General features: G+C 42.8%; 1 protein-coding gene and 1 non-coding gene across 4 annotated transcripts in view; both read left to right on the top strand.

The window, feature by feature from the left end:
- The window catches only part of NUP214 (nucleoporin 214), a 90,135-nt gene that overhangs the window by 62,808 nt on the left and 12,033 nt on the right, over window positions 1-15,294 (top strand). For 2 of the 3 annotated variants that reach the window (XM_086324505.1, XM_086324507.1), the window contains exon 31: window positions 13,780-13,936. In XM_086324505.1, the coding sequence (XP_086180631.1) occupies window positions 13,780-13,936 (157 nt within the window). The remainder of the gene's footprint in view (window positions 1-13,779; window positions 13,937-15,294) is intronic. The other variant, XM_086324506.1, reaches the window with a different exon arrangement.
- LOC147362393 (small nucleolar RNA SNORA48) lies at window positions 4,401-4,519 on the top strand. Its single transcript, XR_015137513.1, has one exon. It is a non-coding gene; the product is annotated as a small nucleolar RNA SNORA48 (small nucleolar RNA).

The following is a 15,294-nucleotide window of genomic DNA, read 5'->3' as shown; positions in this document are numbered from 1 at the left end:
AGTTCTGCCCTGAGAGCATCACTAGTCTGAGAGCACTCGGACTTCCTGTGTTACCAACCCCAAAGGACAGAGGGGCAGGCTTCACTCTCCCGGGCATGTGCAAAGTGGGAGGGCTGAAGAGCCCCTGTCATGGTCAGCTGTGACTGCACCTCTCTGGTCTTGTAATAAACACGCAGCCTGACCTGCTCCAGGGATGGTAGTGTCTCCAAGACGTCTGGCGGGACAGCACAGGCCACACTGAAGAAGAGTGACTCTAGGCCTCCAGTAATTTTTAAGGACATTGATTCCCACACGTAAATTCGTCACAGCAGGAAATAAGGAGCTATGATCAAGAGCCAGAACAAACATGAGACACACATTTGCAAAGACTCCCTAGAATATAAAACAGCTGTGTTTTACATGTTGCAAAGAAATAAAGGACAAACTTGAAAATACCAGTCAAGAATCAGAAGTTACAAGAAGAGTCATAGCAGCTTGGAAAAAGAAAGGAATAGAACTTCAAGGAAACTGTTACAATTAAAATTTTAACTCAGCAGATCAGACCCAGCTGAAGAGAATAGTAATATACTAGATCACAGATCAGAGAACTTTCTCTGTGAAGGACCAGATAATGAATATTTTAGACTCTGAGAGCTTATACTGCTTCTGTCGCAACTACTCAACTCCACCGTTGTGGCACAAAAGCAGCCACATGAGAGACTGAGGACAGTTATTTTCCCATGAAGCCTTATTTATAAAAACAGACGGCAGGCTAGATTTGGCCCATGGGCTGGAGGTTGCTGACCCTTGAACTAGAAGGTCAGAGTAGGTTATCTGGAATTCATCATGGAGAGCATAAAAGATGGAAAATACAAAAGAGAAAGCAAAAACGCTAAAAGAGAAAATCTAATGTACATTTAATCAGAAGGAGAAGAAAAAGAATGTATGCTATTAGAAGAGAAAAAGATAAGATTTCTAAAACCAACAGCAAATAGTAACCCATAGATTCTGAAGTCCAACATATACCAAGCAGAATGTATAAAAGGAAATTGAATCTAAGACCTGCCATAGTGAAACTGTGGAACTACCAATATAAAATATTAAAAGCACTCAGAAAAAGGACAGGTTCCCTTCAAGGCAGCAACGCTTGGACTAACAGCAGAGTTCTCAATGGTGGCAATGAAAGCCAGACATAACCTATCTACCCAGAATTTTTGAACCCCCCAAAAAATCTGTAAAATGCAAAAAAAAAAAAAAAACATCTGTACATAATGAGGTGAAATCAAGACACTTTTCGGGCAGATCCTGAGAGGATATATGCCCAGCAGACCTGAAGGAAATTCTAAAGGATATTCTTCAGGCAGAAGGAAAATGTGACCTCGCTAAAATTACAGCTTTCTTAATTTTAGGGTAAAACAAGCCATGAAATAGGAAAATTGTAGCCTATATAACCAACAGAGTAATCATATTCAGATATAAACAATACAAGTCAAAAGGAAAAAAGACAACTGCACCCCCACCAGAATGGCTAAAATTGAACGGCTGGTGGTACCCCAGTACCTGGGAGGAAGCAGAGCAGCTGTAATAGAAACACTCACAGCAGGAGTGAAAGTTCATAGAATCACTTTTCTATCAAAACTAGATACATGGAACACCTGTGTATCTACTCCAGATAAGCAGACTGTATCTACTCTAGATAAGTAATGCACAAAATCAGAATGCTGATTAGTCTTAGGACATAAAAAGTGAGGTCTGGGGGAGCCACCCAAAGTACTAACAGTGTTTGATGTCTTAAATGTTGAACATCATAAACACTTATATGCCAAAATTCATTGAGCTTGCTACACATAAGATTGGGACAGCGGAGAAGCGCACTGGCTGCGACGGACCACAGAAAGACTCTGCACTTGGACATTACCAGATGGTCAACACTGAAATCAGATTGATTATATTCTTTGCAGCCAAAGATGGAGAAGCTCTATACAGTCAGCCAAAACAAGACCAGGAGCTGACTGTGGCTCAGATCATGAACTCCTTATTGGCAAATTCAGACTTAAATTGAAGAAAGTAGGAAAAACCACTAGACCATTCAGGTATGACCTAAATCAAATCCCTTACGATTATACAGTGGAAGTGAGAAATAGATTTAAAGGACTAGATCTGATAGAGTGCCTGATGAACTATGGATGGAGGTTCGTGACATTGTACAGGAGACAGGGATCAAGACCATCCGCATGGAAAAGAAATGCAAAAAAGCAAAATGGCTGTCTGGGGAGGCCTTACAAATAGCTGTGAAAAGAAGAGAAATGAAAAGCAAAGGAGAAAAGGAAAGATATACCCATCTGAATGCAGAGTTCCAAAGAATAGCAATAAGAGATAAGAAAGCCTTCCTCAGCGATCAATGCAAGGAAATACAGGAAAACAACAGAATGGGAAAGACTAGAGAGCTCTTCAAGAAAATTAGAGACACCAAAAGAACATTTCATGCAAAGATGGGCTCGATAAAGGACAGAAATGGTATGGACCTAACAGAAGCAGAAGATATTAAGAAGAGGTGACAAGAATACACAGAAGAACTGTACAAAAAAGACCTTCAAGACCAAGATAGTCACGATGGTGTGATCACTCACCTAGAGCAAGACATCCTGGACTGTGAAGTCAAGTGGGCCTTAGAAAGCATCACTATGAACAAAGCTAGTGAAAGTGATGGAATTCCAGTTGAGCTATTTCAAATCCTGAAAGATGATGCTGTGAAAGTACTGCACTCAATATGCCAGCAAATTTGGAAAACTCAGCAGTGACCACAGGACTGGAAAAGGTCAGTTTTCATTCCAATCCCAAAGAAAGGCAATGCCAAAGAATGCTCAAACTACCGCACAATTGTACTCGTCTCACATGCTAGTAAAATAATGCTCAAAATTCTCCAAGCCAGGCTTCAGCAGTACGTGAACCATGAACTTCCAGATGTTCAAGCTGGTTTTAGAAAAGGCAGAGGAACCAGAGATCAAATTGCCAACATCCGTTGGATCATTGAAAAAGCAAGAGAGTTCCAGAAAAATATCTATTTCTGCTTTATTGACTATACCAACGCCTTTGACTATGTGGATCACAATAAACTGTGGAAAATTCTGAAAGAGATGGGAATACCAGACCACTGACCTGCCTCTTGAGAAATTTGTATGCAGGTCAGGAAGCAGCAGTTAGAACTGGACATGGAACAGCAGACTGGATCCAAATAGGAAAAGGAGTACGTCAAGGCTGTATATTGTCATCCTGCTTATTTAACTTATATGCAGAGTACATCATGAGAAAAGCTGGACTGGAAGAAGCACAAGCTGGAATCAAGATTGCCAGGAGAAATATCAATACCCTTAGATATGCAGATGACACCATCCTTATAGCAGAAAGTGAAGAGGAACTAAAAAGCCTCTTGATGAAAGTGAAAGAGGAGAGTGAAAAAGTTGGCTTAAAGCTCAACATTCAGAAAACGAAGATCATGGCATCTGGTCCCATCACTTCATGGGAAATAGATGGGGAAACAGTGGAAACAGTGTCAGACTTTATTTTTGGGGGGGCTCCAAAATCACTGCAGATGGTGATTGCAGCCATGAAATTAAAAGACGCTTACTCCTTGGAAGGAAAGTTATGACCAACCTGCTGCTGCTACTGCTGCTAAGTCGCTTCAGTTGTGTCCAACTCTGTGCGACCCCATAGACGGCAGGCCACCAGGCTTCCCCGTCTCTGGGATTCTTCAGGCAAGAACACTGGAGTGGGTTGCCATTTCCTTCTCCTAGATAGCATATTAAAAAGCAGAGACATTACTTTTCCAACAAAGGTCCGTCTAGTCAAGGCTATGGTTTTTCCAGTGGTCATATATGGATGTGAGAGTTGGACTGTGAAGAAAGCTGAGCGCCGAAGAATTGATATTTTTGAACTGTGGTGCTGGAGAAGACTCTTGAGAGTCCCTTGGACTGCAAGGAGATCCAGCCAGTCCATTCTAAAGGAAATCAGTCCTGGGTGCTCATTGGAAGGACTGATGCTAAAGCTGAAACTCCAATACTCTGGCCACCTCATGCGAAGAGTTGACTCATTGGAAAAGACTCTGATGCTGGGAGGGATTGGGGGCAGGAGGAGAAGGGGACGACAGAGGATGAGATGGTTGGATGGCATCACCGACTCGATGGACATGAGTTTGAGTGAACTCCGGGAGTTGGTGATGGATAGGGAGGCCTGGCGTGCTGTGATTCATGGGGTTGCAAAGAGTCGGACACTACTGAGCGACTGAACTGAACTGAACACACAAGATTTGTGAACTCAATAGAAAATGGATGAGAGACTTCTTAAAAAAGGATAGTGTTAGTTACACAATTTTGTGGAATGTACTTAATGCCTGAATCATACAGGTAAAATGCTTAAAATGGTGCACCCTACCTGGTTGGTGGTGCCTGTCTCATACGAGCCAGGGACAGAGCAACTCCTTGTTTATCTGAGCTTGGCGTTTGGCCTGTGCCCATGCCTGGTGCATGCCCTGGACACATAGTGGAGGGGAAGCTTAAAATGGGAAGTTTTATATACATTTTGCCACAATATAGAAAAAGAAATAAAATATTTTTTGAAAAAGGATAGCCAGAGGACCATAAGTATATTCAACTGAATTAGTAACAGAAACAAAAACCTCAAAGAGCTACCCTCCTGGAAGACAGCACACGTTTTAAAGCCCAGCAATACCAAATGCCAGCGAGCGTGCAAAGCAGCAGAGCTTACATACACTCTTAGTCGGTGGTATGTTGGCACAATCACCTTGGAAAATAGTCTGGCATGATCGGGTAAAGCCCTGCAGTTCCACTCCTAGTTTGTTCTGTAGAGAAACTCATCTGTGCACCGGGATACAGTGTAATAAAAACTACAGACTGGAAGCAACTCAAATGGTTATGGATATACCATTGGGCAGATAAACTTAGATTATCCTGTAATAGAATGTTACTACATTGTGAAATATGGCTGTGAAAATGAACACATTAGAGCTGCATGGGTGACTTTCACAGGCCTTAGTTTTTTCTCTCTCTCACAGGCATACTTTGAGCCAAGAGATTTAAAGCCTATACTGTGATAAACTCCATAATGGTTATTCCCCCACCCCACCACCACTTCATGTTCTTCTTTCACAGAAATTAGGTTTGCCATTGGAAAGGCTGGAAATTCAAATCAGTGGGTTTTTTTTTTTTTTTTTTCCTATCATGGCAGGGGCCTTATCTGTTATAGTCATTACTGTATCCCCAGTGCTTCAGACTATGGGTAGCACAAGATGAGTGTTGTAAAAATGAATGAATTTTCAGGTCGTAGGGGTATTCTCAGAAGACTTTAAGGATACAAGGTAGATTCTGGCCAGGATATAGAACTTCATTTTCTTCATAACCAAGAAAAATCCAGTTAGTATGACTATCACACTGGTTTTACGAGTGTTAGAATTATCTAGTGCTGTTTAACAAATTACCCCCAAATGTAGTAGCATTCTCTAGAGGTTGGCTTGGTGGTTATTTCCCACCTTAACTGGAACTCATGGCATCTATATGTGGCTTCTCTGTGTGACCTGGGCTTCCTTACAACATGGTGGCTGGATTCCAAGGAAGACTATTCCAAGAAAAAGGGAGCCATACAGAAGCTATCCTCAGAAGTTGCAAGCATCATTTATACTGCATCTTCTTATTTAAGGCTGTCACAGACTCCCACCAAGCTCAAGGGGAGAGGACTAAACTTCAGCTCTTGCTCTAGAAGAGCATTTAGGTCTGGAAATATTACTGTGACCATCTTTGGAAAATATAATCTGTCACATGGCCTATCAAGGCATGGCAGAGAGCCTGTCGAATTGATTTCTAGAGAGGGGAGTTAGGTGTGGGTGAGCTTGATGGTACAGCAGCCTCTGGGAGTAACTGTCAGGACTGGGTTTCGAAAAGTGGAAGACAGGCCTTGCTGAAGGAAGTATACTGGCTGGGTAAGAAGCCAGAGGACAGTCTTGGCAACAACGAGGGCAAACACGTGACCAACAAACACGAAAGGTGATCAATAGTGTTAGAAGCGTTAGGAAAATGAGGACCAAAACCACAACGAGACACCACTCCACATTCACTAGGAAGACTATAATTTAAAAGCAAACCAAAGAATAACATGCATTGACAAAGATATGAAGAGACTGGAACCTTCATGTACTTCTGGTTGAAACAGAAAATGGTACAGCAGTTATGGAAAACAGGTTCCTCAAAAAGCTAAACATAGAACTGTCATCAGTTCAGTCACTCAGTCGTGTCCAACTCTTTGCAGCCCCATGGACTGCAGCACGCCAGGCCTCCCTGTCCATTACCAACTCCCGGAGTTCACTCAGACTCACCTCCATCGAGTCAGTGATGCCATACATCCATCTCATCCTCTGTCGTCCCCTTCTCCTCCTGCCCTCAATCTTTCCCAGCATCAGGATCTTTTCAGATGAGTCAGTTCTTTGCATCAGGTGGCCAAAATATTGGAATTTCAGTTTCAACATCAGTCCTTCTAGTGAACACTCAGGACTGATCTCCTTGCTGTGCAAGGGACTCTCAAGAGTCTTCTCCAACACCACAGTTCAAAAACATCAATTCTTTGGCGCTCAGCTTTCTTTATCGTCCAACTCTGTCATATGAGCCAGAAATGGTGCTCAGACACATGTTCCCCAACGCTCATTGCAGCATTATTCACAATGGCCAAAAGATGGAAACAGCTCAGTGTTCATCAGTAGATGATTGGATAGCCAAATATGGTATATTCATACAGTGGAATATTATTCAGTCTTCAAAATGAATGAAGTTGTTCTTCATGTCACATCACAGATAGATAAATTGTGAATACATTATGTTAAGTAAAATAAACCATAGATAAAAGGACAACTATTATATGGTTCCACTTATATGAAATACTTAGAATAGGTAAATCCATAGAGCTGGAAAGTAGATCAGAGTCTACCAGGGGCTGGGGGAAGGCGGGACCAGAGAGTGAGTTACTGGTTATAGAATTTCGGTCATGTGATGAAAGAATTTTGGACATAGTATTAATTGTTGCATAACATTGTGAACATAATTAATGCCATTCGGCTGTATATGAGAAAATGATTAAAATGGTAAGTTTTATGTCGTATATATTTTACCTCAGTTTTTAAAACTTAGATGTAATATACCATAACCGTGGAATTTTATACTTTAAATCAGTGAGTTGTGTGGTACGTGCATTGTATCCCAATAAAGTTACTTTAAAAAAGACTGGAGTCTGAAAGACTTGCAGGTTCAATGTAAAACTGCTCTATTCACCCCTCCCACCCTTTGCTAAGAGTAAGCAGGTAAAGCAGAAAGAACTTGCAGTCTTGCGTCCTCCTGCTCCCTAGAACTGTTTAACCCAAGGATGACACTGCAACTCAGCTGCCTCCTGGCTCCAGGCTCCAGCACGTATACAACAAATAACCCAAATCCTAAGCAAAGACAGTGCTGGGCTTACCAGGGGTGAGTTCATTCTAAATCTGTGAACCATTAGCTCCTCACTTTAGGACAGAGATGAAAGAGTGGTCTCTCACTCTCTGGGGAAATTATTAGCAGTCCTCAGTCACCACAACACTGTTCTTCTATGGTAAGCCTGCTGTACCTAACAAAAAAATTTTGTAATGTATGAAGAGGTAAAACAAAAAGGGGGACCTGCAGTCATATTTTAGAAATCATCAAAAAAATAATAATAACCTTCAGATGACCCACGCATTGGAACAAGCAGGTATAATAACTATTGTGCTCAGGTATTTACAGGAAAATAAAAGAATGGTTGAATAAGGAATCTGAGCAGAGAAATGGGAATTACGAAAACAGTCAATCCGTATCTGAAGTTTCAATACAGTATCCAAAATAGAAAATGATTCGTTTAACAGCAGAGGGAATACTACAGGAGAACAATGAACTTGAAAACATGTCAGTAGAAATTACCTAAACTGAAGCTTAGGGAGACGGAAAAAAAGATTGGACAGAACATCCGTAACCTGTGCAACAGTGTACGGCAATTCAGCGAGGTGTCATCAAGAGTCCCGAAGGAGAGGAGACAGAATGGGAGAGGAGAACATTTTTTGAAGAGACAATGGCCAAGCTTTTTCTTATTTGTTGAAAAACTGGAACCCACAAATGCAATAAACTCTGTGACTCTGAAACAGAGTAAATATCAGAAAACCACCCTTGAACACATTTAGTTAAACTTCTGAAAACCAAATACAAAAAGAACTTTTAAAGCAGCTAAAGAAAAAAAGACTGATGACATAAAGAGAAATATTGTGCAGTTAATAACAAGGCATTAAATATATGACAACCATAGCAAAAAAGCAAAAAAAAAAAGTTTGCTACCCTGGAGTAAATCAGTGCTGCTCAACTGGTGTCTGTTTCCACCCCTAAAGGAATTTCACAATCACAGTGTCTGGAAACTTGTTTGAGCTTCATGAGTGGGGATGCTACTGTAGCCATCTAGCCAGGGATGCTGCTGGACATTCTGTAGCCCTCCAAAGAATGATGTGGCCAAGAATGTCAGTAATGTCATTGTGAAGAAACCATTAGAAAGACAGAGATTTTTCAGAACATGAACCATAAAAGAAGAAACTGAAAAGTTTGTTGGTGTTTAGTCACTAAGATGTATCCGACTCTTTGTGACCCCGTGGACTGCAGCACAGCAGGCTTCCCTGTCCTTCACTGTCTCCTGGAATTTGCTCAAACTCATGTCCATTGAGTCAGTGGTGCTATCCAGCCACCTCATCCTCTACAACCCCTTCTCCTTTTTCCCTTACTCTTTCCCAGTATTGGGGTCTTTTCCAGTGAATCGACTCTTAGCATCAGGTGGCCGAAGTATTGAAGCTTCAGCTTCATCATCAGTCCTTCCAGTGAGTATTCGGGGTTGAATTCCTTTAGGATTGACTGGTTTGATCTCCTTGTTGTCCAAGGGACTCTCAAGAGCCTTCTCCAGCACCACAATACAAAAGCACCAATTTTTTGGTGTTCAGCCTTCTTTATGGTCCAACTCCCACATCCATACATGACTACTGGAAAAACCATAGCTTTGACTATATGGACCTTTGTCAGCAAGGTGATGTCTCTGCTCTTTAATATTCTCCCTAGGTTTATCATAGCTTTCCTTCCAAGGAGCAGTCTTTGAATTTCATGGCTGCAGCCTATGTCATATCTGTAGAATTACTGAAACTTAAGAACCAGCCAGGAGAAATATCAGTAACCTCAGATATGCAGATGATACCACCCTTATGGCAGAAAGTGAAGAACTAAAGAGCCTCTTGATGAAAGTTAAAGAGGAGAGTGAAAAAGCTGGCTTCAAACTCAACATTCAGAAAACTAAGATCATGGCATCCGGTCCCATCACTTCATGGCAAATAGATGGGGAAACAGTGGCTGACTTTATTTTTGGGGGCTCCAAAATCACTGCAGATGGTGATTGCAGCCATAAAATTAAAAGATGCTTACTCCTGGAAAGAAAAGTTATGACCAACCTAGACAGCATATTAAGAAGCAGAGACACTACTTTGCCAACAAAGGTCCATCTAGTCAAGGCTATAGTTTTTCCAGTGGTCATGTATGGATGTGAGACTTGGACTATAAAGAAAGCTGAGTGCCAAAGAATTGAGGCTTTTGAACTGTGGTGTCGGAGTAGACTCTTGAGCGTCCCTTGGACTGCAAGGAGATCCAACCAGTCCATCCTAAAGGAGATCAGTCCTGGGTGTTCATTGGAAGGACTGATGTTGAAGCTGAAACTCCAATACTTTGGCCACCTGATGCGAAGAGCTGACTCATTTGAAAAGATCCTGATGCTGGGAAAGATTGAAGGGGGGAGGAGAAAGGGACGACAGAGGATAAGACGGTTGGATGACATCACTGACTCAACGGACATGGGTTTGGGTGGACTGGGAGTTGGTGATGGACAGGGAGGCCTGGCGTGCTGTGGTTCATGGGGTCGCAAAGAGTGGGACACGACTGAGCGACTGAACTGAACTGAAGAACCAGCAAGACCAAACGTGGACAAGATGTAGAGCAACTTGATCTCTTAATGCACTGCTGGTGGGAATGCAAAATGGTGGGATCACTTTGGAAAACCATTTGGCAATTTCTCAGTAAGTTAAATATACACTAATTTTTATGGTTAGCACTTCTAGGTGTGTACCCAAAGGAAATGAAAATATATGTTCACAGGCAGACTGGTATCAGAATGTTCCTAGCAGCTTTGTGATAGCCCAGATGTTCATCATGAGGAGAATAGTAGACCCTGTCATCCTCACGCAGTGGAATACTACTCAACCGTAAAAAGGGAAGGACAAGGCCTGCAGCCACGTGGATGGACCTCAGAAGCATATGTTGGTTCTAGCCAGGTCAGTTAGGCAAGAAGATGAAAGAAGTATCCAGAGTGGAAAGGAAGAAGTAAAACTATATATGTTCAGATAATATCATATATATAGAAATCCCAAAGGAATCCACTAGAGGACTACTAGAAGTAATAAATGAGTCCAGCAAGTTTGTAGGATGCAAGGTCAGTGTATAAGATTTTAATTGTATTTATATACATTTGCAACACACATCCAAAAATGAAGTTGAAATTAAGAAAACAGTTCTATTTCCAGTATCATAAAAAGGAGTAAAATACTCAGAAATAGACAGAAGCACAAAACATACTCTGAATACGCGAAAACATTATTTCAAGAAATGAAAAATGATCAAAATAAATGGAAGGACATCCTGTATTTATGGATTGAAAGATTTAGTGTTGTTAAAATGGCAATAGAGAACCAGGGCTTGGAAAATTAACATTCATGCAGGAATTCAGTAATGAGTAAGAAAGACAAAAGTGGCTGTGTCCATAGAGCTTACCTTTGATGGGAAGTGGGGGGATCAGTCTTTAAGACAGTTTAATTTCAGGTAATTTTAAGCACTACGAGGAGAGGAACTTCTCTGATAGTCCAGTGGTTAAGACTCCACGCTTCCTATGCGGAGGGTGCGGGTTCAGTCCCTGGTCGGGGAACTAAGATCCCACATGCCGTGTGGCGTGGCCAAAAAAAAAAAAAAGCAAAAAGAGTCCTATGAAGAGAACAAGATGATGTGGTAGTGTTCAGGGAAGCTTATTTAGGTCCCATAGTCGGGAAATGCCTTTCTGAGAAGGTCTCATAAATATCTCTTTTTACATTTGTTTCTTTGATTTAGGATCAAGTCAGGTTCATTCACTGAGACTTGGTTGATAGGTGTCTTCAGGGTCTCTGATTGCCCTTCCATGTCTGTCCTTCTTTTCTTTTTCCTCAGAATACAGCTGTTGAACACAGCAGGCTGTTGGTCCTGTTAAGATCGCCACACTCCTGTTCTGATTACATCCCTGTGGTGTAGCTTCTGAGTAACTTGCTCCTCTGTCCCTTCCTGTGAAATGGTGCTTAGGTCTGGAGGCCGGATGAGATTCTCAGGGTTTTTGGCAATTTTTAAATTCTGAATCTTGAACACTGACTCCCTCTTTAATGATGTAAATGTACTGTTAGTTTTTTGGATGTGGTAAGTTTGTTACGGTTTCTGTTTTGGAGCTTTACACGGTGGATGGAATGATAAGATGTCTGCTTCATACTGATCGAGGATCAGGGGCAGAACATGGGGCTATGGGTGATGCTCAGCTGGCTGTGAGTCATGGGTGAAGCTAGGTGGTGAGGACGTGGCTTCATTGTGCCCCTCCATATGGACTTGCGAGGTCTTCCATAATTTAAAGTTCTTAAAACTATTGACTGTAATTAAAATGAATGGGCTATTCTAACCCACTTCTGAGGATGTAGTTTAACTCTCAATTCACATTCACTTCAGTGAAGTGTTACCCACTTCTACTCATTTCTACAGTTCAGTTCAGTTCAGTCGCTCAGTCGTATCCGACTGTTTGCGACCCCGTGAATCGCAGCACACCAGGCCTCCCTGTCCATCACCAACTCCTGGAGTTCACTCAGACTCACGTCCATCGATTCAGTGATGCCATCCAGCCATCTCATCCTCTGTCGTCCCCTTCTCCTCCTGCCCCCAATCCCTCCCAGCATCAGTCTTTTCCAATGAGTCAGCTCTTCGCATGAGGTGGCCAAAGTACTGGAGTTACTCATTTCTACAGATAGCCATTTTTTTTTTAATCATATTTTTTAAAATAGAGTGAACCATCTGAAGTTGCTGGGGTTTGTGGGGCTTTTTGTTGTGGGTTTTTTTTTTTTTTTTTCCTGTAGGGCAAAAAAAGGTCTATCTATTGGCAATTTTCCTGTTTCAGCTGGATTCATGGAAGTCAGCTGAGAAACCTGGTATTTTCTGTTTTCCGCACACATGCATATTTGTCATGTCTTCGTTCCTTTGGAAGTCAGTTCACTAGTTATCAAAGCCTGTGCTCTTATAATTGGATTTCATTCCAAGTTTTAAAAACCAGTCGTCATTAAATGGGTGTAGTAAACAGTTTCTGTTGTTTTTGAAGAAGTTTAAAGGGGCGGCGGGGAGAGACAAGCAAGTACCTTAAGTAGGTCGCCCTCAGGTAAAAATGAGCCTGTCCTGTTCCAGGCACAAAAGAAGGCGGGGGATAAAGGGTGATGCTGAGAGATGGGCGGGACCAAAGCATGTAGTTTCTTTTCAGAGTTTGTAAGAAGAGTGGAGTGACTGGACTGCTGTTTTCAAGTGTTCTAGCTGCTGTGTGAGCGCGGGTCACGGGAGCAGCACGTTGGTGGACCTGTCCTGCGGTCCAGTCTTGGGCAGTTCAGACTGAGGGAAGGGACTGCATCCCCCAGAGCAGGGGCACGCTGGGAGCATGTCTCAGCGACCGCCCGCTAGAGGTTTGACTTCTTTGGGGGATTAAATAATTACTCGTAAAGCCCTTAGAAAAGTGCCTAGCACAGAGCAAGTGCTCAGTCGTTGGTTGGTTGTTAAAATACCAACAGCCATTTCTGAGCATATCAGCTACATTTGAGGCACTTTTCTAAAGGGCACTACATTTCTAGCTGATTTATGTCACTCAGTGTTTGGAGGTGAGCAGTTTACTTTCCCATCTTACAGAAGAGGGGCTTTGGCACCTCTCCACCTGCCCACCCCTAGAAGGGGGCTCCTGTTAGGTTCCTGTACCACCCGTCTTCCTTAAAGAACCAGTTCCTCAACAGAAGTACATGTGCTGGATCCAGCTTTGTGTCAGCATGCGCCCTACATTAGCAGCACCCTCAGAGTGTGAGATTTGCAGATTTGGACAGAATTCAGCTGTGGTCATCATTTCAACAATAGAGCTAATTTAAGCTTATTTCTGCAGCACTGGGAAAGTCATCATGAAATAAAAGAGCACAAATTGGGAGAAAAGACAGTGTAAATCACTGATAGTCGGTTGCTGATGAGTTCAGCCAAACACAGGATGAATGAAAATAAGTGTTGCCCATCATAACCTAGAAATGTATTTAAACCTTCACATTTGGGGAGCTCCCAAGGGTTGGGTTTCCCTGCCCCAGGAAGCAGGGCAGGTGAACTGTTCGGGCTCCTACCTACCACGAGTGATGTTTCCAGAGAACTGGCAGTGTAGAATAACTGAGAGCGTGTGATTGTAGGGAGCCTTCCCATCCAGAGTTGGGCTTCCTCTCTGGTCGTTGGGACGCCTGCACCGGCACTGACCAGCGCTCCCTCGCTCGTCCCGTCTGCACAGCTGTGAGCGCCTGCTCTCTGGCCGGGGCCTGCCCTCTTACGTGGCCTCTCATCCTCCCGGCTTCCTGTCCCTTTTGTCTTCCAGCAGTCGTCCTCTTCCAGCGGCAGCGTGTTTGGGTCTGGAAACGCTGGAAGAGGGGGAGGCTTCTTCAGCGGCCTCGGAGGAAAACCCAGCCAGGATGCAGCCAACAAAAACCCGTTCAGCTCGGCCAGCGGGGGCTTTGGGTCCACAGCTACCCCAAGTAAGTTCAGAAACTTTCCTGGTCTCTGGGTCCCCTGATGTCATTGTCATTCTCCTGGCAGTATCAGAGCTTCAGTAACAAGGGTAGCAAGGGAGGAAAGGTCTGGAAGGCCCACTTAAAATCTCTCCCCCAGAGCAGTGCGGTCTGTTTTGATTTTGTTTTTTATTTGGGGTTTTTAATGAGATGTCCTATATAGCCATGAAAAGACATCAGAGCTGCAGGGAGAGAGGATCTATGCACTGAGCTACTCCCATCGTCTCTCCCAAGGCCCAAATTGCTCTGTTTCTTAGGATTGAGATGACTTGAAATGAATGCAAGCAGACAGGCATAAAAGAGAGCAGCCGAACAGGCTGGGTGTGCTCGGAGGAGCATCTGGATTTTCATTTGTGTCGGACTCGCTTTGAATTTGCTTTAAAATGCAGCTACTGTAGAGAAATGTCACACAAAAGTTGAAGCCATCATTATTTCTCAGCTCTTACACTTTTGTCTTATTTTCAAATGAAGCTGTGTCTTTGTGCTGGCACTTTCTTCTTCAGCTAATTCCTTGTTGATCTGTCGATTCGTGATTGGAAATGAAAGAAATTTGTTTGTTTAAATCTTCTAAAAAAACAATATTGTGCTGCTGCTGAAAACTGAGTTGGGAAGTCAGGCACCTGTCAATCTTCATCTTAGCTGCTCTCATTAAATATGCGCCACCAGAAGCTTCTCTCATCTGTGTGATCATTACATGATCACACTCATTGGGAAATGATTACACTCATTGGGAAAGACCCCGATGCTGGGAAAGATTGAGGGCAAGAGGAGCAGGGGACGACAGAGGATGAGGTGGTTAGATAGCATCACCGACTCAATGGACATGAGTTTGAGCAAACGTAGGGAGATAGTGAAGGACAGGGGAGCCTGGCGTGCTGCAGTCCATAGGGCCGCCAAGAGGTGGACACGCCTGAGCGACTCAACAACAACAAGGCATCGAGCCCAGTTCTCCAGATGGGACAGAGGTTTCCTTGATAATGAGGCTCATGTAGTTACAAGCAAAACTCTCTTTCCTGAGACTCATATATTGACAGGTCAGTTATTTTGATGTCACTGTTTATCTAGTAATATGTAAGGAAAGGTTGTAGTAAAGATACACACACATCTTTAAAGTTGTAAAATTATATAATCAGAAATTTTTGTTCTGCTAGTAGGAATTTAGAACCTAAAACAAAGGGATCTTAGAACTCGAGTTCAGTAACAGTTTTTGAAAACTGTAGGGTGGATTTCCTTTAGGGTTGACTGGTTTGATCTCCTTGCTGTCCAAGGAACTCTTAAGTCTTCTCCAGCGCCACGGTTCGAAAGTATCAATTCTTCTGCACTCA

Source organism: Bos grunniens, chromosome 11, assembly GCF_055505025.1.
Source record: "Bos grunniens cultivar Pamir isolate PY7600 chromosome 11, Bosgru_T2T1.0, whole genome shotgun sequence".
Classification (NCBI taxonomy): domain Eukaryota; kingdom Metazoa; phylum Chordata; class Mammalia; order Artiodactyla; family Bovidae; genus Bos; species Bos grunniens.
The sequence above is the reverse complement of the archived record's forward strand: the minus strand, read 5'-3'. Positions and strand labels throughout refer to the sequence as shown.